Source organism: Microtus pennsylvanicus, chromosome 4 (genome assembly GCF_037038515.1).
Source record: "Microtus pennsylvanicus isolate mMicPen1 chromosome 4, mMicPen1.hap1, whole genome shotgun sequence".
NCBI lineage: Eukaryota > Metazoa > Chordata > Mammalia > Rodentia > Cricetidae > Microtus > Microtus pennsylvanicus.
Genome location: NC_134582.1, coordinates 132059525 through 132084854, shown reverse-complemented (window position 1 = coordinate 132084854; position 25330 = coordinate 132059525). Strand labels below are relative to the sequence as shown.

General features: G+C 41.6%; 1 protein-coding gene and 1 pseudogene across 2 annotated transcripts; both read left to right on the top strand.

Annotated features, from left to right (window-relative positions):
- On the top strand, positions 1-24166 carry Hacd1 (3-hydroxyacyl-CoA dehydratase 1). Of its 2 annotated transcripts, none has more exons than XM_075970530.1 (7): positions 1-279; positions 11853-11970; positions 12135-12153; positions 12230-12318; positions 16170-16291; positions 21240-21418; positions 23992-24166. In XM_075970530.1, exons 1-7 carry the CDS (start codon positions 143-145, stop codon positions 24072-24074), a joined length of 747 nt encoding a protein of 248 aa, XP_075826645.1. In that variant the 5' UTR covers positions 1-142; the 3' UTR covers positions 24075-24166. The 2 variants fall into 2 exon arrangements, with proteins under 2 accessions (XP_075826645.1, XP_075826646.1); XM_075970531.1 differs by lacking the exon at positions 23992-24166 and adding an exon at positions 23049-23893.
- LOC142849141 (small nucleolar RNA U3) lies at positions 17481-17552 on the top strand (annotated as a pseudogene).
- Positions 24167-25330: the final 1164 nt, after the last annotated feature.

The following is a 25330-nucleotide window of genomic DNA, read 5'->3' as shown; positions in this document are numbered from 1 at the left end:
GCGGCGCCGACCCCCCGCGCGTCGCACATGGAGCGCTGGGCCGAGGCGGCGGCGGCAACGGGCAGCTGCGCTTTAGTGGCTCGCACAGCCGGCACCTCCCGCTCCTGTGTGCTGCTCCTCCAGGCCAGCGTGCACGGTCACCATGGCGTCCAGTGAGGAGGACGGCACCAACGGCGCCTCCGAGGCCGGCGACGAGAAGGAAGCCACCCGCAAGCGGAGACGCCTAGGCTTCCTGGCCACCGCCTGGCTCACCTTCTACAATATCGCCATGACCGCCGGGTACGTGCGCGCGAAGGTCCCTCCACGCTCCGCGCGCAGTTGTGCCATCGCTCGGCGATCCGGGCTCGGGGACGCGGGGAGCGCGCGCTCGCGGGGCTGCCGGGGGTCGAGCCGCGGCGAGGGTGCGCGCATGGGGTGGAACGGGAGCGCGCGGGGGAAAAGCACTGAGGGGTCGAGGCGGAGGCGCGGAGCGGGGGCTTATGGAGCGACAGCGTGCGTGTTGGGCGGTTGGGGGGTCGCGGTGCAGAGGGCGCACATGGAGCGAGAGCACAGGTGCACGACCCGGAACATTCTGGGCTCGCGTACGGGGCGCTTAGAGCGAGAGCGCGCGTGCCGGGCCCCTGGGGGTCTCGGAGCGGCGGGGGCGCGCGGGACGGTGGGGGAGGGGCGCGGCAGGGTTGAATGGAGCGGGGCGGGGCGGCCGGCCGCGGCTCGCTGGGCATTGCCTAATACGGTGCACGGCGTGGCGCGGCGGCGCGGGGCGCGGGCCGGAGGTTAAGTATAGACCCGGGCAGGAATGCGGGGCTGACCCACGGGGGAGGCGACTTTGGCCCGACCGCCCCTGTCGCCTCCCGCTGCTGTTGAAGAATAGCTGGGATCTGTTCACCCCTGCCGGGAGCTGTCCGCGGCCAGTGCACACTGGACCCCGGGCGTGTGGTTCCTGGTGCTGCAGTCGCGGGGCAATGTATTCACTTACTATTTCTCTTTAAGCATGGCACTTAGGAATGCTTACTTGGGACTTTGTTAGAACACCTAACCTGATTGGGACAGGGCAGCATCGTTAAGGCTTTATCCTTTCCACAAATTCTCGTCCTTTTAAAAATTACCCAGGCTTAGTGTGACTAGGAAGTTAGGATTTATACAAAATCAGTCTTCAAAAAGATGTCAGATGACTTCTGTATCTACCGTGACTCAAACCATTATGAAAATGCCCTCTGGTATCTTGCCTTTAGAAAGAGCTACTTTCTCAAAATCCTCCTAAGTTTTAACTACATGAATGCGAGGAAACTTTTGGTATTTTAAACCGTCTCTGAGGTTTATAGAAAAAAGTGTGTTTGAATTGACTTCTTGGTCAAGTGAAGAAAAATGAGATTGTCCTATTTAACAAATGTTCCTGCTGATAATGTATTATATATTTATGATACTAAAAAACAAATATAGTTCATAAATATGGATTTATTGGGGGTTACTGTGTGCCAAGGACTATGCTGTTTCTTTTGGCTATATAATCTCATTTTTGTTCTCTGCAGTCCTGTGAGGGGTACAGAACAATATTTTATAGCAAGGCAAGGAGAGACCTTGAGTCACTGTCTGGAGATCACAATCAGAAAGTGTCAAGCGTACATCTTCACTGAGATTGATTCCAGCACTGTGCAGCTTCATCTCCCTGCTGCCCTGGATTCCATCACATTTGATAGTTCAGAAAACCAAAGGCTTGAAACACCTGGCAGACAGTTCAGTGCCCACCATGCTCTGCTGCCTTAAAATGCAGCAGCGGATAGAGAGACTCACTTCTCCTCTGAGACAGTCTCATCCAGTTAGTGAATGTTTTTGGGATACCTACCCCATGTTAACTGATTGGCTGTCCCTTCCCTGTCCAGTCCTCTCTCCATTTTTAAGGCTTTGTTACTGTTTGTAAAGTGAAAACTCACCTCATAATTCCAGTTTAAAATCCCGAATGAAAAGTTTTAAATGGCCACAGTGACCCTAGCCTGTCTTCAAGAACCCAGGGCTGCCGCCATTGAGGGCCATTTTCAACACACTCCCCAATTTATCTTCCCAGTTTTCTTGCATTTGAAATCTCCAACTCGCCACTTTTCAGTGTGCATTTTACAGCTCTCCATCTTTGCATAGGTTGTTTACTCTCCCAGGGATATAATGTCATCCTTGTTCTGGTGACTGAGTCAGTTTGCTTGAACTTCTATGGTTCCCCTTGCCTCATGGGAGACAAACTAAGATAATTCATGCTTTGTGTTCTCACACACTCCTTTTCTGCCTTTCCAGCAAGCTGGTGCTTATTCTAAATGTGTCTGTCTGCTTGTACGGAGAGGGTCCAGTGTTCTTTTCATCAAGGCAGAGTAATCCATGTAATTCTATAAGTCTCCTATAGATAGCCTTTCATTTTTCCTTACTCTCGTTTGAGTGTCTGATTTCCTTGAAGTCTATGCTAAATCTCTATCCTCAGGGGACTTGACTTGGCCACCTTCATGGACATCTTAGCACACCTTGACTGCTTGGTGTTTCTCTGTCCCACTTACTGTCATTTAACAATACCATGTATTTTATTAAATCTTCATTGCACGCTCCAGGAAGTAATAAATAGCTATTGAATGAGTCGATGCGTGTCTTGTAAAGCTTTGGTGATGAATGCCTACTGTGTAAGCTCCTATTTTCATTTAATATTTAATTAAGTCATCCGGATTTTCATAGTTATACTTTTCATTATTACATAAGACCGTATTGAAGTAATGTATAATCACAGATCAAGTCAGGCCCTAGGACATTAAAGTCCTCCTACTCTGACCCCGCGGAACTAGTGGCATTAAGTAAATTGAGAGTTGGGGGCTCCTTTGAAGGATGGAAGGATTTTTATGGTACGTATATAGTTTACTCATAATAGGTCTTGACTAGAGTCGTGAGCACCTGTGCTTTGCTTTTCAACAAACACTTTGGAGCCTGTAGATGCTAGTGCATTGTCTTAGGTCCAGTGGGGAATATAAAGCAAATCTTCCAGACTCATCCTGGAGGAAGCACAGCCTGGGCATTTACACACAGATGATAACTGCACTAGAGACAGACTAGGATAAGTGTATGCAAAACAGGTGCCAGAGGACCAAGGAGGAGGGAGAGACTGAGAGAGACCATTGCGAAGGAGAGGAAAGCCTTTGAAGGGTGAGTAAGACTTACCGGATGTGGATGAGGACACGGCCATGTGTTAGGATGGAGATGTGAGTTGGGGGACTTCGGTTAAGGAACAACAGTGGGCCTGAAGGACAGACAGACAGGCAGCTTGGCCCATCCACTGCAAGGCCTCAGGTGCCTTGCTGATGTGTGCTTTTTATTTGTAAACACGACAAAATGGTTCATTAAAGGTTCTGTGTGTTGTTCTGTAAGAGAGTAAAGTTGGGTAAGTTATTTGACCTCTGACCCTTAGTTTTCTAATCTGTAAAACTAGAACAACACTATTTGTAAAACTATCATTTTATTTAGTTTATGGCAAGGGGTAAAGAGGTAATAGATCTGAAGTTCTTAGCAGAAGTGTTTGATAGACAGTGGACACTTCAGGATACTAATTTCAATCCCTAGTGGTTAATGTGGAATTACAAGAGAAACTATGTGAGATTTTTTTCACTGTTATATTGAATATGCTTTGACAGAACAATAATTCCAATTTCATTTACAAAAATGTTAAGTAATAGCCCTATCTTTTAGATAACATTTAATTGCTAAGGATGGTAGATGGAGTGAATGGATATCCACAGTTTGATAGCTAAGGACGGTGGATGGAGTGAATGGATATACCACAGTTGGTTTATCCATATTGTTGGTGGGTATTTCCAGTTTGTGGCTATTATAAATAAAGCTGTGAACAATTAGGTACAGGTCGGTGTGTGGATTTATGCTTTCATTTTTTTTTGAATAAAAAATCTACAAGTGCAGTGGATCCATCATAGAGTAGTCACATGTTCGCCATCAGTCACTACTTAAGAAAATGCTCTCCAGGCTTGCCTGATCTTATGGGAGCATTTTCTCAATTGAGGTTCCCACCTCTAAAATGACTCAAGCCTGTGCCACCTAAAACGAGCCACCACACCCCGTAAGTATATTCTGCATATTCTCACTGTGAATTTATTTTCGTTTTTATGACCAGGATACTGGATATGTTTTCATGGCTTACACCCTGGCAAGCTTGTATGTCTTCTTGGGTTTAATGTCTGTTCACATCTTTTGCCAATTATTTTCCTTTGATGAGTTGTTTGGTTTCCTAATATTAACTTTTAAGAATTCTTTAAGTAGCCCTTTGCCAGGTATGTGATCTGCAAATAGCTTCTCCTGCTTGCAACTGTCTTTCATCTTCTAACAGCGCCTCTCAAAGAGCAGCTGGTCCTAAGTCGAGTTTCCCTGAACCTTTCGGTTTAACTCTGTCGGCAAGAGTGCTTAGGTGCAGTCCGTGAAACTAAGTGTTGGCTGCAAAAGGAAGTATTAATTAGTCTAGGAAATGCAATCAAGAGCTGTTAATGGATTGAATATGAAAGCACAGCTGTGTGACAATTGGAGGCTATCTCTCCTGCAGGCCTAATTGTTAACTTTGTACAAAAAGGAAATTTCAAATTAGCCTGTCATTTTTCAACAGTGGTTGAAATGGTGGATCTGGGCAGCGAGCATCCACAGCTACTAATGTCACAAAGAAAGGACAGCCAGAAATGGTTTGCTCCCGACAACTTGTTAAGTACCCTTGCCAGAGTCTGATGGAGCCCCTCGAACTAACTGCCAATTTTCAGGACTGTAGGAGGCAGAACATAGTAAATGACCCCAGGTATCCAATTAGCAAGATCTAGACAGTGGGACACTCTGCAGGCCCAGCCACCCGGTGTTCAACTTGAAAGAGGGGGCTGAAGGGAAGGAGACGGGAAGAAGACCTGTAGATTCGAGAGTAACGAGAGACACACCAAATAATTAGTATATGAATTCTGTTTCAATCATTTTAAAAAAATGAGATAGTTTAGGAAACTTTTACCTTAGCTCAATGTTTTCTTTTTAATTAAAATAACATTTAACAGTCTCTCTCTCTCTCTCTCTCTCTCTCTCTCTCTCTCTCTCTCTCTGCGCGCGCGTGCGTGCGTGCCTGCGTGCGTGCGTGCGTGTGTGTGTGTGTGTGTGTGTGTGTGCACATGTGTGCTCATGTGGTCAGAGGACAATGTTCAGGAGTCCGTTCTCAGGGATCAAACTCAGGTCACCAGGTTTAGTGGTAGGTATCTTTTTAGCCATCTTTCTAGCCCCTCAATGTTTTATGACAACCAGAAACTATTATTTTTATGTAGGGAACTGGGATTCTAGTTTTGCTTATAAAGAAAATGATTTTAGAGACATGCAATAAAACGTTGTGGACCATTTTAGAGAGTATCATGGATCTAATTCAAGTTACTCAGAGGGGCATAAGGAGTAGACGCTTGGGTGAAACGAGATTGACCACTGTGGTAATCCTTGAGGCTGGGCAGTAGGCACTTGGTGATTTCATTTATCATTCTCTGTTAGCTTGAAGCTGCTTATATTGAAATTGTAATGGAAGTCTTCCAAAGGAGATATGAATGTAGATACCCAAGTGTTTCAAACAGGTGTTGCGTCTAAGAAATCTAGAAGAAAAGGAAATGCTAGAAAATAGCTAGAAGAAATCGGTAAGCCTTTCAAGGACATTTTAGCCAGAGTAGCATAAAAGACGCTTTCATTGTGTAGGGTCCGGCTTATGCGTCTTGTTGCAGTGCTGTCCTTTTATCTCTGCTTCCTATTTTGGTGCTCAGGGCAAAAGAAATCATGTTCTGTTTATCTTTACTCCCAAACATCTGGCTTAGCACTTACCTATCTTAATAATTCTTGCTGAAAAATGAATTAATGAATGAATGAGTGAAATCAAACAAGCAAAAAATTCTTTGAAACAATTTTTGTTTTTGTTTTTTATTTCCCCCAAAGAGAATCTGGTGGTTTTGTTTGTTTGCTTGAGACAGTCTCACAATGTAACCCTGACTGGCTTGAATTTTGCTACATAGACCAAACCGGCCTTGAACTTGAGGCTGTCCTCTTGCCTCCGCCTCTGGAGTGCTAGCCGTATAGGCGTGCACCGATTTACTTGGCTTGGAGAATCTGGGTTGCCAAGGGCTGATTGTATCTGTTTGAGTTCATGTGATTAATATCCCTGGCACAATTAAAAACAAGACAGAACAGAACACCCCAAAACTAATTCCTAATGAGAGAAATTCCAGTTGCTTATGGATTTTCTTTTCTTTTTTCTTTTTTTTTTTTAATTACTAAACTGACACCCGAAGTTGACCTTTAGAAAGACTTTGGACATTCTTTGTGACGGTATCCTTGGGAAACGAGCTCTGATTAGTTTATTAAGGTCTTGGTCATGTTTACTGAAAAGCGGATGGGGTCAGAATAAATGCCCCGGTGGTCCTTTCCATGGCCAGTACCTTCATTTGTTTTGCACTCTGTAGTGTGTAGCTGGTACAATACTGCCACCTATAGGATCGAGTATCAGACTTTAAATACCACATAAATGCTGGTTTTTGTTTGAATGTTTTGTTTGTTTTCTTTTTTTGAGTTAGGTTTATTATCAGGTTAAAAATGTCAACATTTGTAATCAATTCCAGTTTTCCACTTCAAGGTTGAATTTTGCTTGGCATTTTATAGGGGAAGAGCAAGAGAGAGGTAGGTAGTAGCAGCTTTGGAAATAGGGAACCTTATGCCACAGTGGAGTCTTTGCTTCCATAAGTCTTTACACAGGACCTGATCAGTCAGTGGGCTGAGTCTGAATTGCTTTTGTGTATACAAGAGACTCTTACATTGTGTAAAATTAATGATAGAGCACAGAAGCGAGTCTCAAGGTGCGAGGAACCGTCGGGAACCACAGGAAGTAAAGCCAAAGTGTTGACATTTCAATAACTGGAGGATTGTACTGTGAACACATTAAAATCCCAGGTCAGCTATACAATGACATGCAGTGTCACCTGTAGACAGAGATTAGGGAAAAATCAGTGCATTCATAGTCTCAACAGGAATATATGATTATGATTTTTAATTTTGCTTTACAGAGATAGACATAACTATATTGAAATTAGATATGGTTAGGTCGTAAGTCATTAAATAATGATTTTCATTTGTATTACATGATAAATTTACAACATGAGGATTATTTATTTCAAAGGGCATATACTGGTTTTGAACCACCAAGACCAATATAGTGTAAAATAACAGATGCTTTAGTGTTAGGAGTGTCACATCAACACCAGCAGCATAAAATGCGGTATTTTCAATTTTGAACTATAAGCAACTTTGAAGGAGGGTTATTAGGGTGTGGAAGGGAGGTAACTTTAAAAAATTCAAAATATTTTTCTCAGGAATCTAGTAAAACAAATGATTTTCAGAGGTATTTTTGCTAGATAGTCTTTTTTTTCCATTTTAGATAATGTGTACAGACAAACTAAGCCTGTGTTTTGAAGTTTATCCAGGTGGACATAATCTGACCATAACTATTAAAGTTTCTCTTTGATAGTACTGTTTCCATCACAAAAGGCTTCTAGAATTTTTCTTCTCTTTTTAAATGGCAGTAGGCAGATACTAATGATACTAATTAGTATGCCAAGATGACCTGTGAGCCCTTTGCTCACTGACTAGACCGCATAGCTGGACGCGTCTCAATGCTTTCTAACTTGAAATACAAGGGTTTGGTGTGATCAGAACTGTGTTAGCTCATGGTCTTAAGAGTTGTGTGTGCCTCTCAGTGATTAACTCCCAACTGCATGTAGATTTCCCATTTTCAGTTAGATATGTATTAATGATTACTCTCCATTTCATGGGGCTCTGATATGTCCCACACTTTAGAACATCCCATTTTCTACCCTTTCCCTCCACTGGAAACTGGTACCATGCAGAGCTCAAACCCAAAGATATTTTCTTAAGAAATAAAAGACTGAGGAGAAAATTCCCTGTGATTCATGGGTGACCTCTCTGTTAATCATAGGAAGGGACTGTAATTATAAATAGATTATAAGTAGATTTTCCTATTAGATCATAAACTCTGAAGCTAACAGTCTATATGGTTCAGTGGTTAAGAGCACTGACTGCCCTTCCAGAGGTCCTGAGTTTATCCTAGCAAACTGCATGGTGGCTCACAAAAACAAATGCTTAAAATGTGCCGTACACTTAATGGTGACTCTTTTGTTAACTTAGTAACTGTCTCTCAAATTTAAATTCTATAGGTGTCTAAGTTGTTTCTGCCTCCAGAAGACAAATGTGTGGAAAATGTGGATGAATGTTTTCACCAACCTCTTAGTTTTATAGAGCCGTGGGGACTTACAATGGAGATGAATAAAGTCTTTACAGCTTGAACTGGGAAGGTACCTGAAACACAAAACCACCGTCAAACCACGGTTTTAGGATCAGCTCAGTGCTGATTCCAGAAATAGCCCTGCAGAAGACAGGATCATGAGCAGAATCAAGTAAAGCTGTTATGTGGTAGGACAGAGGTTGGGGACTTCAGAGGATCCCTTCTAGTCCTGCCCATATCTCATTCCAAGTTCAGCACCTTTTTCTTTTTGAAGTGCCGAGGACTGAATCTCGGGTTTCATACATCTACCACTGAGCTATGTCCTCAGTACTAAGCTTAAGTAAATTAACATCTTGACTCTGAGAGAGTGGCCTGAGACATTTTTGAAATCAAAATATTTGAGCATAGTATCTTTCTCTGACTTTTACGATGGAAGGTAAACATGAATTGCTCTGTGATCATAGTGATTGGAGCCGGCCTATGACATCGCAGTGGTTCAGGAGCAGGCTGGGCTTCGTGGGGGCTTTAAGTCTCAGCTGACTGAGCTGTGTGTCCCTCTGTGTCTGCTTCCTCAGGAGGAAAAGAGAATAATCCTCCAGAAGCACCCAACATGGGTTATGTGGTCACAGCTGAAACATAGGTCTGAAGATCCGCTCGCTGTCTCTGCTGTAATCATTGATATTTCTGCATCTCACAAGTCTGATGGTTCTCGCCATTTCCTCCGCCTTGTGTCATTTTGTTCAGTGCGCTCTGTGATGAGCAGGGGAAGGGAGAGTGATCCTGTGGGTGTCACTCTGTCCTTCTGTTCTGTCAAGCTGCACTTAGTCTCTGCTGTCTTTGTAGGAACCCATTTAAGCCATTTAGTCAAAAAGTTAAACTGTAATAATCGTATAGTTCAGAAATCTGCTGCACCATACGCTTTGATACCTCCCTATCTTAGAGCCTAGCATAGAGACTCATGTCCATGGATGGAGTATTCCAGGCTTTGAAAAGCTTTGGTAAGGCATCTTTCTTTTTTTTTTTTAATTTATTTATTTATTAAGGATTTCTGCCTCCTCCCCGCCACCGCCTCCCATTTCCCTCCCCCTCCCCCGATCAAGTCACCCTCCCTCATCTGCTCAAAGAGCAATCAGGGTTCCCTGACCTGTGGGAAGCCCAAGGACTGCCCACCTCTATCCAGGTCTCATAAGGTGAGCATCCAAACTGCCTAGGCTCCCCCAAAGCCAGTACGTGCAGTAGGATCAAAAACCCACTGCGATTGTTCTTGAGTTCCCATTCTTCCTCATTGTCTGCTATGTTCAGCTAGTCCAAATTTATCCCATGCTTTTTCAGACCCAGGCCAGCTGGCTTTGGTGAGTTCCCGATAGAACATCCCCATTGTCTCAGTGTGTGGGTGCACCCCTCGCGGTCCTGAGTTCGTTGCTCGTGCTTCGTCTCCTTCTGCTCCTGATTTGGACCTTGAGATTTCTGTCCGGTGCTCCAATGTGGGTCTCTGTCTCTGTCTCCTTTCATCGCCTGATGAAGGTTAATATTCAGGAGGATGCCTATGTGTTTGTCTTTGGATTCACCTTCTTATTTAGCTTCTCTTCCCTCTCCACTCCTAGAGTGTGCTGACGTTTAAGAAAGTTGCCTTATGTACATGATACCCTGGTAAGGCAACTTTCTTAAACGTCAGCACACTCTAGGAGTGGAGAGGGAAACCAGGAAGAAGTTAGCTCTTGCCAGGGACTATAGGAAGAGTGAGCTGCGTGTACTGGAAAGCTGCTGTCCACAGTGTCGCTGTTAGGTGTTAGTTCATGGAGGAGAGTGCGTATTTAACAGGCATCTTTAAACTGACAAGGGCCAATGTATGTTCTTTTCTTTTCTCTTTTAAAAATATCAACTTTTGGCTGGGTGTGGTGGCATGTATCCTTAATCATTGCATATGGACGACAGAGGTAGACAAAGCTCTTGAGTTTGAGTCCGGCCTAGTCTGCGTCTTGAGGTCTAGGACAGGCGGCCTACATGTTAAGACCCTGTTCCCAGCAAAAGCAACTCTTTGGAAGCAAGCTTACACTTGGTCTGAATGGATCTCTTCTGTATCATACCATTCATTCTGTGCAGTGAAAACTAACAAATGTTTCTGATTAACAATCTCAATGTGTGCCTATGTAAATTATATAATATATTTTTATATGAATACAGCTTTTGACAGATCTTTATTTTGAGACTTTTATTGGTTAATTTATTTACTGTCAACTTCCACCTGGACAGAGGGAGAGTCTACTGAGGAACTGACTGGCTCAGATTAGCCTGTGGGCTTGTCTGTGGTCATTGTCTTACTTGATGATTGATGGGGGAGTGCTTAGCCCACTGTGGGTGGTACTGTCCTTAGGCCAGTGGGTCTGTGCTCTATAAAGAAAAAACCTAGCTGAGCATGAACAAGGAAGCAAGCCAGTGAGCCATTTCTCCATGGGTTTTTGGTTCCGTTCCTGCCCAGATTTTCCCTCCATAACCCGGAAATATAAGCTGAATCAAACCCTCTTCTCTCCTAGTTACTTTTGATCAGAATGTTTTATCACAGAAATAGGAAGAATCTGGGGCCAAAGCAGTGTATCAAAAAGGCTTTGATAATCTCATTTCAGTACTTGGCTACTTCCATTAGTCTATCAGTTTAATTGTTGAAAGCAAAAAATCCTAGCCATTGTTCTGTGAGTAGTTGGCAATTTGTATATTCTATAGAATACTATTTGTTATTTCCCCCTCTGGGCTGCTTTTTTTTAAAAAAGTATAATGACTAAGAATGATAAAACACCAATACTATTGTATAGTTTTGGCATTTCTTTTCAAGAGGGTTAGTGAGTTTTTACAATTGTGTGTTTACACATGATATGGACCATCTTAAACTCTGAAACATACATAGTCCTGTGACATTAAGTGCATTCACAGTTTGTGAAGCTGTCATCTCCGTTCATATCCCTAACTCCATCCCACAAAACACTCTGTACCCATTAAACACTAACTCCCAATCACCCGTTCCTCCCAGCTCCTGGCAACCGCCAGTCTTTCCATGTCGAGGACTCTGATAACTCTTGGTGCCCTGTGCAGATGAAGTCCAGTGTTTGCTCTTTTGTGATTGCCTCATTTCTCTCAGTACAACATCTTCGGGGTCCCTCTATGTCATCACATGTATTGAAGTCCTTCTTTTTAAAGACGAAATAATATTCTGGGCCTAAAGGAAAGCTTCACATGGATAGGGATCTAAAATATTAATATTGGTATGTTTCAGAAAGCAAAATGAGTGGGGGAAAAGGTGGGCTTGAATTTAGATATCATTGTAGATTGACTTAGTGTTGTAGAAGAACGACTTTGAAACATAAGCGAAGTATTGATAGACCACACAAAGTAACTGTTCACTCACTGATTGGTAACTCGGTTGCTTCCCCCTATTAACTATTGCTAATAGTAAATAATGTTGCTATAATTGCATGCACATTATCAAAAATATTAGTTTTGATAGAACTTTGTAATATGCTTTTATTTCCTCTAGGTGGTTGGTTCTAGCTATTGCTATGGTACGCTTTTATATGGAAAAAGGAACACACAGAGGTTTATATAAAAGCATTCAGAAGACACTTAAATTTTTCCAAACATTTGCTTTGCTCGAGGTAAGTTTTTCAATATGTTGTTTGTCTGCTATGGTGTTTATTCAGTTGAACAATGCAACTTCTAACTTGCTAATTACATAACACTTGTGGGCTTGCTTACTCCCACTGCTGGCGGGTGTTTACTGTTTATATTATTGACTTGTGATTTCTCAATTTCCCTACAGGTAGTCCACTGTCTGATTGGTGAGTTTTTGTTTTAATTTTATACTATTGTGATAAGCTGCCTTTGAGGCAATCATTAACTTGATTTCTCTTCTAGGAATCGTACCCACTTCTGTGCTTGTGACAGGGGTCCAAGTGAGTTCAAGAATCTTCATGGTATGGCTCGTTACTCACAGTGTAAAACCCGTAAGTGATGCAGACGTGTTGTCTACTTGAGCGACAGGGGAACTTTTCGTTCTTAGAAACCCAAAGTATTGAATACTGCCATGTTTTGGGGGGGCAGAATGATTGGGCACAGAGGAGGTGGGCTTTAAATATCACTCTCCACTGACATAGAACGAGCAGTTCTATCATCTTCTGTTCATAGCATCACTTCTTCCTGTGTTTTTGGATGTGAAGATGAACACTCATTTCCATCCAACTGAATTATTTGCTTATCTATGATATTTCTTCTTAATCAAGTCATTATTATTTTTTTTTTTATTTTTGAAGTTGTTGGTATAGAACTTCAGTATAAACGACTGATTTGTTTAGCACAAGGCATTATAGGAACAGGCAAAAGTAAATGTGGTTCCTCACACCTGAACAAGCATAAAAGTCCTGAATTAAAGTTGTAATTTTTAAATCCAAAGATACAAAATCTCAGACAGAAAGGCTAAATTTAAGGGAGCTGTTGTACATGGTGACTACAGATGCTGACAATGTCTACTTGGAAATTGTTGACAGGGGACTTTAAGTGTTTACCCAAATAAAGAAGAGCTATGCCAAGGTAAAGTGCAAGTTAATTAGCTTCATTTAGCCATTCTGAAATGCATACATATTTCAGAGCAGCGCATTATGTACCATAAATATGTGCAGTTTTAATTTGCCAATTAAAATAAAATTTGAAAGTTAAAGTTGAGGATCTCAGAGAAAAAAGACACATTATTTATGGAGGCATGACAGGAGACAGACCTAATTACTGAATCTAATTAGTGCTCTCAACCATGTAGACAAAACAAACACTGTGCAAGTCTCTCTGAGGATGTTGGGCCTTTTAAGCACATGTCAGAAACATTTCTCAGTTCAACCCTCCTGACCTTCTTGACAGCGTCCGTATCTCCTGTCCACTTGAGGACAGATCTCTGGCCCTTTTTCCATCCTGCAGATTCCTTTCTTGTCTCCTCTGTGCTTTGGGACTGCCACCTAACCTTCTCCCCGTTTCCTCTGAGCCCCACTGGCCTCCTGTCTGGGTGGGGACAGATCGCTGGCCTTGAGCCCTCTTGGTACTCTGCACTTCTTGACTGGGATCGTTCATTCAGCTGACTTGAGCCTCCTGTCCCTAACCAGGACTGCAGTACACACAGACCAAGGTTTCACTAACGTTGCTTACTAGTTTAAACACAGGGCTACCACGCTGACAGAGCAGCAGAAAGATGATCCCAGTAAGGAAATGCGTATAATAATTGAGCCAGAACTCCAGGGAATCTGAAGAAGGGAGAAGAAAGACAGAGTTGGGTAGGCAGCACTGCCTAGAGGGGCATTGTTAAAGAGAAGCTAGAAATGGGGAGCTCCTAAGGAGAAAAGGAACCTCCTGGTCCTCTCATTCCCCCCAGGGACTCTATGCCTTGATTTTACTATTTGATTTTATCCAACTGTAGCTTCCAATTGACATTTATCAACAACTCTGTATCAATGACCAACATTTATTGAGCATATTCTGTACATCTGGAAGTGCTAATTCCTGGACTTCCAAAAATAAATAAGGCAACTACAGCTGTCACTGAGCTGGATGTTGGGATACAGTGGTCATGCAGGAGGTAGCAGCTGCGCAGCTACTCTGTGCCTGATACTGTGCTGAGGATGTGGCTGTCAGTGGTGCCAGCATGGGAGCCTGTGACAGAGATATAAACTAAATACAGTTATGCAAATGCTGACTTAATTGCATTAACGTGTTTTGAGATAAGAGCACAGCATGCATTACATTAAACACCTAAAGTTTAGTCTCTTCTAGGAAGTGATCGAAGGCTTCCATAGACAGTTTATGTAAGTAAGCTGAGCACTGACTGGTGTGTAAGAGTTGGTTCAGACTGATGAGTGTTAAATCCCAAAAGTAACGTCAGAATGGGAAGGTGAACAAGGAGCTGAGCAGACACGAGACAGTGACTGCGTCACTGGGACATTATGCTTGAACTTCACAGCGAAGAGACATTTTTGCTCATGGTTTTAGAGGTTTCAGCGTATAGTGCTTGGCTCCATTGATTATGGGCCCTGAGGAGGGAGAGCCTCTTGGCAGCAGGAACATGGTACAAGTCACTCAGCTCATAGTAGACAGGAAGCAGAGAGAGTAAGGGGCCAGGAATCAAGTGTTTTGTAGACGGAGAGTGCTCATTCGTTTCTAGAGTGCTCAGATACAAATAATCACACAGAAACTATATTAATTACAACACTGTTCAGCCAATGACTCAGACATATTTCTAGATAACTCTTATATCTTGAATTAACCCATTTCTATTAATCTATGTATCACCATGAGGCTGTGGCTTACTGGTAAGGATCCGGTGTCTGTTTCCTTTGGCAGCTATATGACGTCTCTCTGACTCCGCTCCCCCCCCCCCCCCCTTTCAGCCTGGCTTTACTTTGCTAAGCCATTGGCTGAAACAGCTTTATTGATCAACCAATAAAAGCAACACATATACAAGAGGACATCCCACATCAGTAACCTTAAGAGGTCCAGCCCCAGAGACCTATGTCCTCCAGATGGGTCCCACCTTCTAGTTTCCATTGCCACAGAAGTAGTTTCACCACTGGGCATGTTCAACAAATGAACCTATGCAGGATATTTCAAATTTAACCTATAACAGAAAAATCTGCAGGAACTATGATCTTCCAGCTGGGTCGTAAGAGATGAGAAAGGTTTTGTATAGGAAATAATAATTCTAATTAGAGGGATCAGCATGCATAAAGACACAGAACCTCCAAGGCGCAGTCTGGAAACACATAAAGTAGAGCATCATCAGCACAGTGAGAAGCCGAGAGGGCTGAGTAGCTGCAGAACACAGGCTGTAAGAACTTTTATGTTGTGTTCAAGTGTTAGAATGTACCTTGTTAGCCTGTTAAACAATGAAAGATCAAGGTTAAGTTTCAAATCATATGACTTATCTGATTTAATTTTTAGTATTTGTTTTACTTTTAAGAAAACTTTCATCTGAGAGGAGAATAAAGGAAGGAGAAGTCACTTAGGAAATGGCTGTGATAGTCAGCTGAGACATTATAAGGTCCCAAGTGAAATATGAATGTCCAGGACAAAGATGAATGGCCAGATTAGAGAGCTGGTATCTGTCTTAGTCATTGTTCTATTGCTGTAAAGAGATACCATAGCAAGACAACTCTTACAGAAGAAAGCGTTCAATAAAACTATAAGCTTGCTTACAGTTTCAGAGGGTTGGTCCATTATCATCATGGTGGGAAGCAGACAGGCATGGCTGGAGGTGAGAGCTTTACATCCTGGTTCCTAGGCAGCAGACAGAGAGAAGACAGGCGGACATTGGGCCGGCATGGACTTTTGAAACTTCAAAGCCTACCCCCCAGTGGCACACCTCTTCTAACAAGATCACAACTACTCCAACAAGGGCATACTTTGTATTCCTTCCCAAACAATCCCACCATTTGGGGTCCAAGCTTTAAATATATGAGCCTATGGGGGCCATTATCACTCAGACCCCCATGGTATCACAGAAACATTTGTCTGATTTAATGACCGATAGGAAGTTGGAAGGGTCAATTGTGGCCATTCAGCTTTCAGGGCCATGATGTCCTGGGATGTTACACTTACTGACTGAGCTGAGGAATGAAGGGGGAAAAATATCACTAAGTCATCAGCCTTTCCAACATAGGACACAGTTAAGGCTCACATTGGGAAACAGTTACTTAATGATGACCGCATTGTGTCCTGTGTTCCATTGTAATAAAAGACAGCAAACAATAGAAAGAAAATGCTAATCTCACTGAACAGAAGCCCAAGGTCCAACAGCGCTGTGGCTTTCTCTAACCCGCAGATCCAGAACGAGGAGAGCGTGGTGCTTTTTCTGGTCTCCTGGACTGTGACTGAGATCACTCGCTATTCCTTCTACACTTTCAGTCTTCTCGACCACTTGCCGCACTTCATTAAATGGGCCAGGTGGCAGCGTCTTGCCTTGAGTTCCCCACGCCCCATGCATGCTGCCTTGGTGTTGCTGAGCTAACCCTGGAGAGTTACTGTTTGCGTCACAGCTCCATGATGCCAGAATGCTGCCGTAATGGTCATAGGCAAATAACACCATAATACATTTTATGTAAAAACACCTCCCAACTAATCATATCCTTAAGTAATCTCAGTTGGTCATTTATTGTTTTGGAAAGTATCATATCTATTTTGCGAATCATATTAAATAAAATTTACTCAAAATGTAGCTGATTGCTCTAAAGTATTATCATGTGAAGATGTTTTTTTTTATTTGTAAATATATACATACTTGTGCATCTGTGTGAGTGCAGGTGCCCTCAGAGGCCAGACGTGTCCCCTGGAGCTGTAGTTACAGGTGTTTGTGAGCCCCCTGATGTAGGTGCTAGGAACCAAACTCTGGTCCTCCTCAAAGGTAGCAAGCACCCTAACTGTTGAAGCAGCCCCTCCTTTGCGCATTTTTCAATCAGTGTGAGTGAGGGTCAGTCTAACACTTCACCTCCAGTACCTGGAACTGCCACACAGTGATCCACGGTGACTGAACAGTGGGACATCTCTACTGATAGGTTTCAGATCCTTCCCAGCTCTGATAAGTAATGCCACAAGATATTAGAGACAATACCATATCTCTTATTTCGGTTTTTAAAAAGCTGATATTTAAGTCCAGGTGGTGGCACATGCCCTTTATCCTAGTACTTGGGAAGGGGAGGCAGGTGGGTTTCTGTGAGTTCAAAGCCATCCTGGTCAAACTAGGGAGTCCCCAGCCTGCCAGCACTACCTGTCTTAAAAACAAAACAACCTCTGACATTTGTGTTAATGCATGCTTAGGTAGCTAGCTGCTTCCATACTTGCTCTAGGTCCCCGTGTATTATAGCCTAACATTTTCTTAGATAATTACCTTTTTAAAAAACAACTCATGTATTGGCGCTGGAGAGATGATTCAGTGCTTAAGAGCATTGACTGCTCTACCAGAGAACCCAGGTTCAATTCCCGACACCCATTGGCAACTCATAACTGTTTGTAACTCTGAGATCTTAACACCCTTATACAGACATTTATGCATACAGACAAAACACCAATGCACATTAAAAAAATAAATAAAACTCATGTGATAGTCATACTTAATGATAATAAATTAGAATATATAAAGACTATACTTTCAGGGATCATTTCTATAGTACATTTCTAGAATATATAAATAAATGCCAAAGAAGGAAATAAAATTAAAAAAAAATTTTCATAATCCCATCACACAGGAGTGCCATGGTTGATTGTTTTTTTGAGACTCTTAGACTTTTAAAATATTCTTCCGGCTCCTTTCATTTGTGCCTTCTCCTTTTACATACAATAAAATGCTCTAAAATTCTATCTTTATTCATCATTTGTTTTAAGAAGGTTCCAGCATTATGCGTTAGGTTCATTTTATTCTTGTTCTACGTGAAAATATATTCCCATGTAAGGATTAGGCCTTTGAAGAGGTTTGCAGCTTTGCGTGCAGTTGGGCCTAATCTTAGAGTGCATGCATGGTAGTCTTCGGAACCCCTGGCTCTTCTAAACCTACTAACTCAGCACACTGTCTCTGTTCATGAGTTGTGTTTGTAGAGTTTTCTCGAAGAAGGTAAGTGCACACTGCATGTTTGCATAGGTAAGGACTGTTAGTGTTTAGTGTCTTAGTTCTCTTGTTTGGATTGTATTTGCATGTTATGAATTTCTAGAAAAGTACAGAACTCTTCTAATTCATGTTTCAACTTGCTGTGTTGGAAACATCTGTCATTTTATTACTGTTAAGGGCTTAGTATCTGGGCATGGCAGTGTATACCTATAGACCTTGCTCTTGCGAAGAAGAGCAGGAAGATTGGAAGTTCAGGGCCAGCCTCTACTACATAGTGAGTTCAAAGCTGAGACTGCACTATGGGAGACCATTTAAAACAATAGCAACAACAAAAGGTTTTACATGAAATCGTTTAACATTGAAATATGTGTCCTCATGTATGTACCAATTAATTATAATCATCAATGATATTTGTTAAGACAGAGTGTCACTGTGACTCCCTGGCTGGTTTAGAGTTTACTGTGTTGACCAGGCTAGCCTTGAATTTATAGAGATCTGCCTGCCTTTGCCTCCTGAATTGCTAGGATTAAAGGTATGTGCTACCACACCAACCAATAATCATCCATAGTTATGTTTCATGTCTAAACACTCTTGAAAATTACAACTATCTAAATATATTTTGCAACTTCATTAGACAGCCTAAAATAATATTCGATTTCAGTTCAAATATGGAACCTTTGATCCTCAAATAAAACTTCACTTTAGAAATGACTTTCTATTTATAGTTTGACCTACTATCGTGATTGACTACCTTGATTCTATTTATGAGTTGAAAGTGTTCCTGAATAATGTTGTGTTGGGTTATGATTTCTTTTTTTTAAAATATTTATTTACTTATTACGTATACAATGTTCTGTCTGTGTGTATGCCTGCAGGCCAGAAGAGGGCACCAGACCTGATCACAGATGGTTGTGAGCCACTATGTGGTTGCTGGGAATTGAACTCAGGACCTTTGGAAGAGCAGGCAATGCTCTTAACCGCTGAGCCATCTCTCCAGCCCCTGGGTTATGATTTATACTGATTTCTATTTTAATTTCTGACGTACATTTTCTCTAATGGGAACTTTGGGGATAGCAAGGGATCACAGTTAGTGCAAGTAAGGTAAAATAAATTACAGTTTATTCCCATTTCGTGAATTTTCACTGACCTTAAAGGGTTTCAACTATTTTTAAATTTTATTTGTTTAATTTAAGAGTGATGGCCAGGTGGTAGTGATGCACACCTTTAATCCCAGCACTTAGGAGGAAGAGGAGGAGGCAGGCGGATCACTGAGTTTGAGGCCAGCCTGGTCTACAGTGCAGAGTTCCAGGACAATCCAGGCTCCACAGAGAAACCCTGTCTTAAAAAAAAAGACAAGCCGGGTGGTGGTGGCGCATGCCTTTAATCCCAGCACTCGGGAGGCAGAGGCAGGCGGATCTCTGTGAGTTCGAGGTCAGCCTGATCTACAAGAGCTAGTTCCAGGACAGGAACCAAAAAGCTATGGAGAAACCCTGTCTCGAAAATCCAATAAATAAATAAATAAACAAACAAACAAATAAAAAACCCGAAAACAACCAACCAAACAAACAAAAAGGAGTGATAATTAACAAAAAAAATGTAATTACATTTTATTGAGTGTATGTGTGTTTGGGTGCTTGCACGTTCCAGATACTCCTATGAAGGTCAGAAGACAACTTGCAATGAGTTAGCATTCTTCTTCCACTGTGTGGCTCCTGGGGATTGAACTCAGGTTGTCACAGTAGGCTTTGCAGCAAGTACCTTTACCCACCAAACCATCTTACCAGCCTGGAGAATACTATTAAAAAAAAAAGTCACTGGAGAGTTTCATGAGGTTTAGAAAATAAATTAGATTAGATATTTTGTTTGAAAAGGGATTATAAATGTTTGGTTATAAGATTTCAAAAGTGAGAAAGTATTGATTTAAATAATAAACAAAAATTATACAAGACTGGAAAGAACATGAGAATATAACCCAGCAAGGGCAGAATAAGGAGCAACAGCAGAGGGCTCTCTTCCCTTCTTTACTCTATAGCTCTATCACAGCTCTTCATACGTCTATAGTACATGGGAATCAGGTGATCGATCTATCTATCTATCCATCATCTATGCATCTATCTATCTTCTATATATCCATCTTTCCATCTATCCATGCATTTATCTGTCTTTCTATCTCTTTCTAACATCTGTCTACCATTTATTATCTATATCTATCTATCTATCTATCTATCTATCTATCTATCTATCTATCTATCTTATCTATCTATCTATCATCTGTCTATGCATCTCTATGTCTATCATCTCTCTTTCAACTATCATCTATTTATCTATGTATCTATTATCTTTATCTCCTTCTCTTTCTCTGTCTCACTGTCTGTTTCTCAACACACTGCCCACACCCCTCCTGAAATACACACACACAGGTTGTGCTTCCCAGGCTGGCCTTGAACTCAATGTGTAGCAAGAGTCTCTGCTCTTTCTGTCTCTATTTCCAAAGCACTAGCATTGCAAGTGTGCTTTATCATGTCTGGCTTTTATAGTGCTGGGAATCAAACTCAGAGCCTCATGCATGCTTGGTCAATACTCGACCAACTAAGTTATATTATTCTTCTTTATAGTTTTTTTTTTAAATGTCAATTGGGGGAGTAAATAAAATGCAGTTGATTTTTCTGTGAAAAAGGTGATTGAAGTCACATTGTTAGTTTCCTTCAGTAGTAAGTACGTTTAATCAGTAATCACAATTTTCCAAATAAACTATCAAACTAGGTCATAACTGGTCCTTTTTAGGCTCAGCATTCATCAGTAAATGACCAGCTATTGGGAAAAAAAGGAGCAGTTATAACTTTATACCCCAAAGAAGCATTTTAAAAAAACATTTAAATGAAACAAAAGTCTGTGTAGTTAGGTATGATCACCCCATCTGTGATGTCAACCACTTGGAGATTTAAGCAGGAGATCACTTGAGGCCAGTGGGAGTTCAAGACCAACCTGGTCAGCACAACACTCTCACATCTCAAAACAAACCAACAAAATATGCATATATACTTTAAATTATAAAAATACTCTAATGCTATCTAGAGTAAACTGACTTATTGTATTGCTGTGTTGGGATATAGAGTGGGAGTTACTATTAGGAAAAGAGTGACAGCAAGCATATGAAAGTCAACAGCCTGTGTGCGGTATTGTAAATGCATACAGAGAGATTTCTAAGTTTGAGTACAATAGCAATGAAAGAGACGTGCTATAAAGTACAGGAAGTGGTCTAGAAAAACAATCATCTGTCTTTTCTTTCTCCAGATATAATTTTTTTATCATCTTATATCCTGTTGGAGTTGCTGGGGAACTTCTCACAATATATGCCGCCTTGCCTTACGTGAAGAAGTCAGGAATGTTTTCAGTGAGGCTTCCTAACAAATACAATGTCTCTTTTGACTACTACTACTTTCTTCTCATAACCATGGCCTCATATATACCGTGTAAGTATAGGCTTATTAGTACTTCGATTTAACGTATGATATGCGAGTGTTTGGAATACCATGCTAAGCTAATTTAAAAAGCAAGGGGAAGTGGGAATAGTTGCTCACAAATGCATTGACACGTCTATCCTTAGAATAACTCAGGGGAAGTGAGTCAGAGTTTTTTCTTTCTTTGTTTGTTTTTTTAGCTAATTATGTGGAAAGGTAAGTTAATTAATATTCAAGTGATCGCTTTCTCAGAAGCATTTAAATATGCCTGGTACAGCTAACAGAAAAACTAAATCACTCCAAGAGCATGCATCCTAGAGCTGTTGACAGCGTTTAGATTTCTGTGAATGCATCATAAGCCTTCCGTCAAGAAAACTTGAGATCATTTTTATCCATTTGGCTACCTGGAGATTTATTACAAGTGCTTTTTTTTGGTTCTTGTTTGTGTTGTTCCATGTACTTGGCAGGAAGAAAGCTGCTTTTCCTAAAATGTTTTGAATAGTTCAGCCTCTCACCATCTTACCACAATTTCAACGAGTCGATGAGACTCCGTTCTCTTCTTTTCGGTACTAATAGTGTTTCATTCTTAAGTCAATTTTTTATTTAATCAGTAGCAGCAAATAAAAGAGGAAAAGAAGACTCATTCATCCTCTCAGTGAAACTGAGGTGGGTGCCAGTGGGAAGTAAAGTGAGAATTTACGGACTCTGAGCTCTACGTGGGCTGGCTGTGAGGCCGTTTATCTCATGGGGATGTGCAAATGATTTGGCCAGCGCATGCATGAGACTCCAACTTTGGTGCTTTTCTGAAACCCAAATAGACAGGAGTTCAGAGGATGCCTCCTCCTTGTCTTTTCCTTGTGCCTTATTTACCACCTAGCCAGTACTGGTAAGCTAACGAAGACCATCAGCCACTGCTTGCCACACCCCTGGCTTTGTAAGAGTCTCAGTGGGGACAATGTGCTGCCAGCAGAATCAGCGGTCATGTGGGATATTTGTGGCCACAGGGGCAACCTCTCCTGGGGCCACCTCTCTTGTGACCTCTAAGGATAGTGCATAGAAACCAAGATCCTTAGAGAAGGTGATTTGAAGCGTCAAACCTCTAACTTCTGAATGCCTGCTTTTCAGGTGTCCTGGGAGACGTAAGTCTGACCTCTGCCTGTAGCAGCTTCCTAGCTCATTAACTGTACCTGTGGTCACTGAGGTCCCACTTGCTCAAGATCAGTCTGTCAGACACTTACTGATATTACTAGAGATATCAACTGATTTTACTTTGCTAATTAAAAATAGCATTTGGGCATTTATTTTAGTACTGAGAATGTGTTTCTCACTTACCAGTGAGGGCATTGCAGATGGGAGAGTTTTGGTGAACAGTTTAAGAAATACCCAGGATACAGTGCCTTTTATTAAACTGCTCAGGATTTTATAGAAGAATTCATCATAATTGCTCAGTTTGCTTTAAATATACATCACCTGAATGTTTAGGCCTCTGGATATACTATGACTGCATTTATCAAGATGGGAAGTAGTTCATAAATAAAAACCAAACCCATTTCACATTCTTACAGTATTTGACCTTTTTTCTTCCTTCCTTCCTTCCTTCCTTCCTTCCTTCCTTCCTTCCTTCCTTTTCTTCCCCCCAAAGTTTCCTGAAGAAGATACTGAAAGTTCTGTGATCAGTTTCCTTGGCTTGGTCATTCTGGGTTATTTTTACATTTACATTTGGAGTTTATAGCTGGTGTATATTTGCTCAGCCACCATGTTTTATGCTTTATGTTCTGATTGAAAGTCTTGATTCGGCTGGGTGTGGTGGTGCACACCTTTAATCCCGGCACTTAGAAGGGAGAGGCAGGCTGATCTCTGTGAGTTCAAGACCAGCCTGCTCTACAGAGTGAGTTCAAGGAAGCCAGGGCTACACAATAAAACCATCTTGAAAAAGCAAAAAAATCTTGATTCATACTGGCTTAAAATTTTCTTCAAATTTGCTGCACAGATGATCATGTACCCAACTGGTATGATCTGTGCACACGTCTGTGTGTGTGTGCATGGCAGAAGCCCCTAGGGCCAGCTGTGGAGTGTCTGATCAGGAACCTGTTATGAGTCTTCCTTAGACACCACATCTGGGACCACAGCCCAGGGCCAGTCTCTTCCCTAAATCAAAGGTTAACTGTGTCACTAATGTATGTTGTCCTGAGAGTCTGGGTTTGGATGAAGGTGAGATGCATGTTGGGACATTCACATGCGTGTGCCTGTAGGCCCTCATGGAGCCAGACACAGAGAAAAGCAGAGTGTGGGGCCTGCTGTCCTTGGCTCTGATATAGTTGAGTGTTACTGATTTCTAAAAATAAACATGATCATTTAAGTTCTTATGGAAAATATATTTATCAAGGAATGTGAACTTGCTAGGACAGAAAGACCTCCAGCAGTTTATGTATTACATAGCATGTGACCTTTATTTTTGTCCTTAGCACCGGGGTGGTTGTATGTGTTGTTGTCCTACATAAAGTGCTGAGCTCTCACAGTCTACAGGTTTCACGCATAGTTTAAAGCACTACCTTATCCTTCTCTGTTTTCTTTCTCCAATGAAGTGTTTCCGCAACTCTATTTTCACATGTTACGTCAAAGAAGAAAGGTGCTTCATGGCGAGGTGACTGTAGAAAAGGACGATTAAATGATCCCTACAAACAAGGTGCTTCTTCCAGAAAAACCAGATTACTTGAGTCCAAGTTTTAATAACAAGAATAAACAACTTCGTGAATATCATGGATCGCATTGTTTCTTGAAATATAAGGAAAAATATGGTATTTGCCAGTCTTTGTCTTTGTACTGTGCTGCGTCTAGTTTTGATAGCAACGGCAAATTGAAACTGGTGGTTGAGGAGTGAGGGCGAATCATTTAGAAAACAATTGAATATATTACCTGAGGAAAAGAACTTTTTGTTACCTTACTACTTTATTTTACAATGTATACGCAAGGCTTCTAAAATCAATAGGTAGAAATTGGTTTCATTAACATGATACTTACCAATGACATTTATATTTCACTTATAAATGAAAGCCAACATAAAATTGTAACAAGAGATTAATAATGTATTAGAACCCTCAATTCATGGTTCAAATTGTAGGTCAACATTTCGGATTGATAGCAATATCTGCAAGTGTGGACATGATTTTCTATGGTAAGTTTTTGATGTAAAATAGAAACATAAAAATAATCTGAATAAATGCCACAGATGGAAAACATTTCTTTGCCCCTAGGGGAGCGTTATGGCTGCTGGAGACACAGCAAAGGCTCTTGTGCACACCAGGCGAGTGCTTTGTCTTGGAAGATTTTCCTGGACCGCTGGCATCATTTACTGAGCAAACTAACCTTTATTTGCGTTAGTCACTCAAGGACGGCTTTCTCAATTGTCAGGGTTTGAAGAGGTTGGAAAACCACACATGTTTATTTTGCCTACTGTTTAACAGGCGTTTATGATCATATTAATTGTTTCCAGGGTTTTGGTTGAAAAACCTTCTCTGACCCATAGAATTATCTTATAAAACCATGGTATGATGAACCTCTGTGTTACTTTATAACTAAGCATTTCTTGCTATCGTCTAAAACATTCATTTTCTCCTGAATTACACTGAGGAGGAAAAGTCTCATGATAAAACCCCCGACACCATGTTTAACAGAAAGATGTGTGGAACATATTTTACTTCTGCTTTAATTAAATAGGGTCCTGAAAGATTTCCCTCCTGTGGTAAAATGTATTGGTTGACGTTAGAGCTGCTGCAGATGTGATAGGAAGAGGCACTTTGCCCACGGTAGCTGCACAGATACGTTGTGGCTGCACGTGTTCTGTGTTGTGTGTACTTGCTGTCAACATCTAGCCCACTCCGCACAGAGTGGCTTGTCTGCGTGGAACCAGCCAGTGCCCACAGG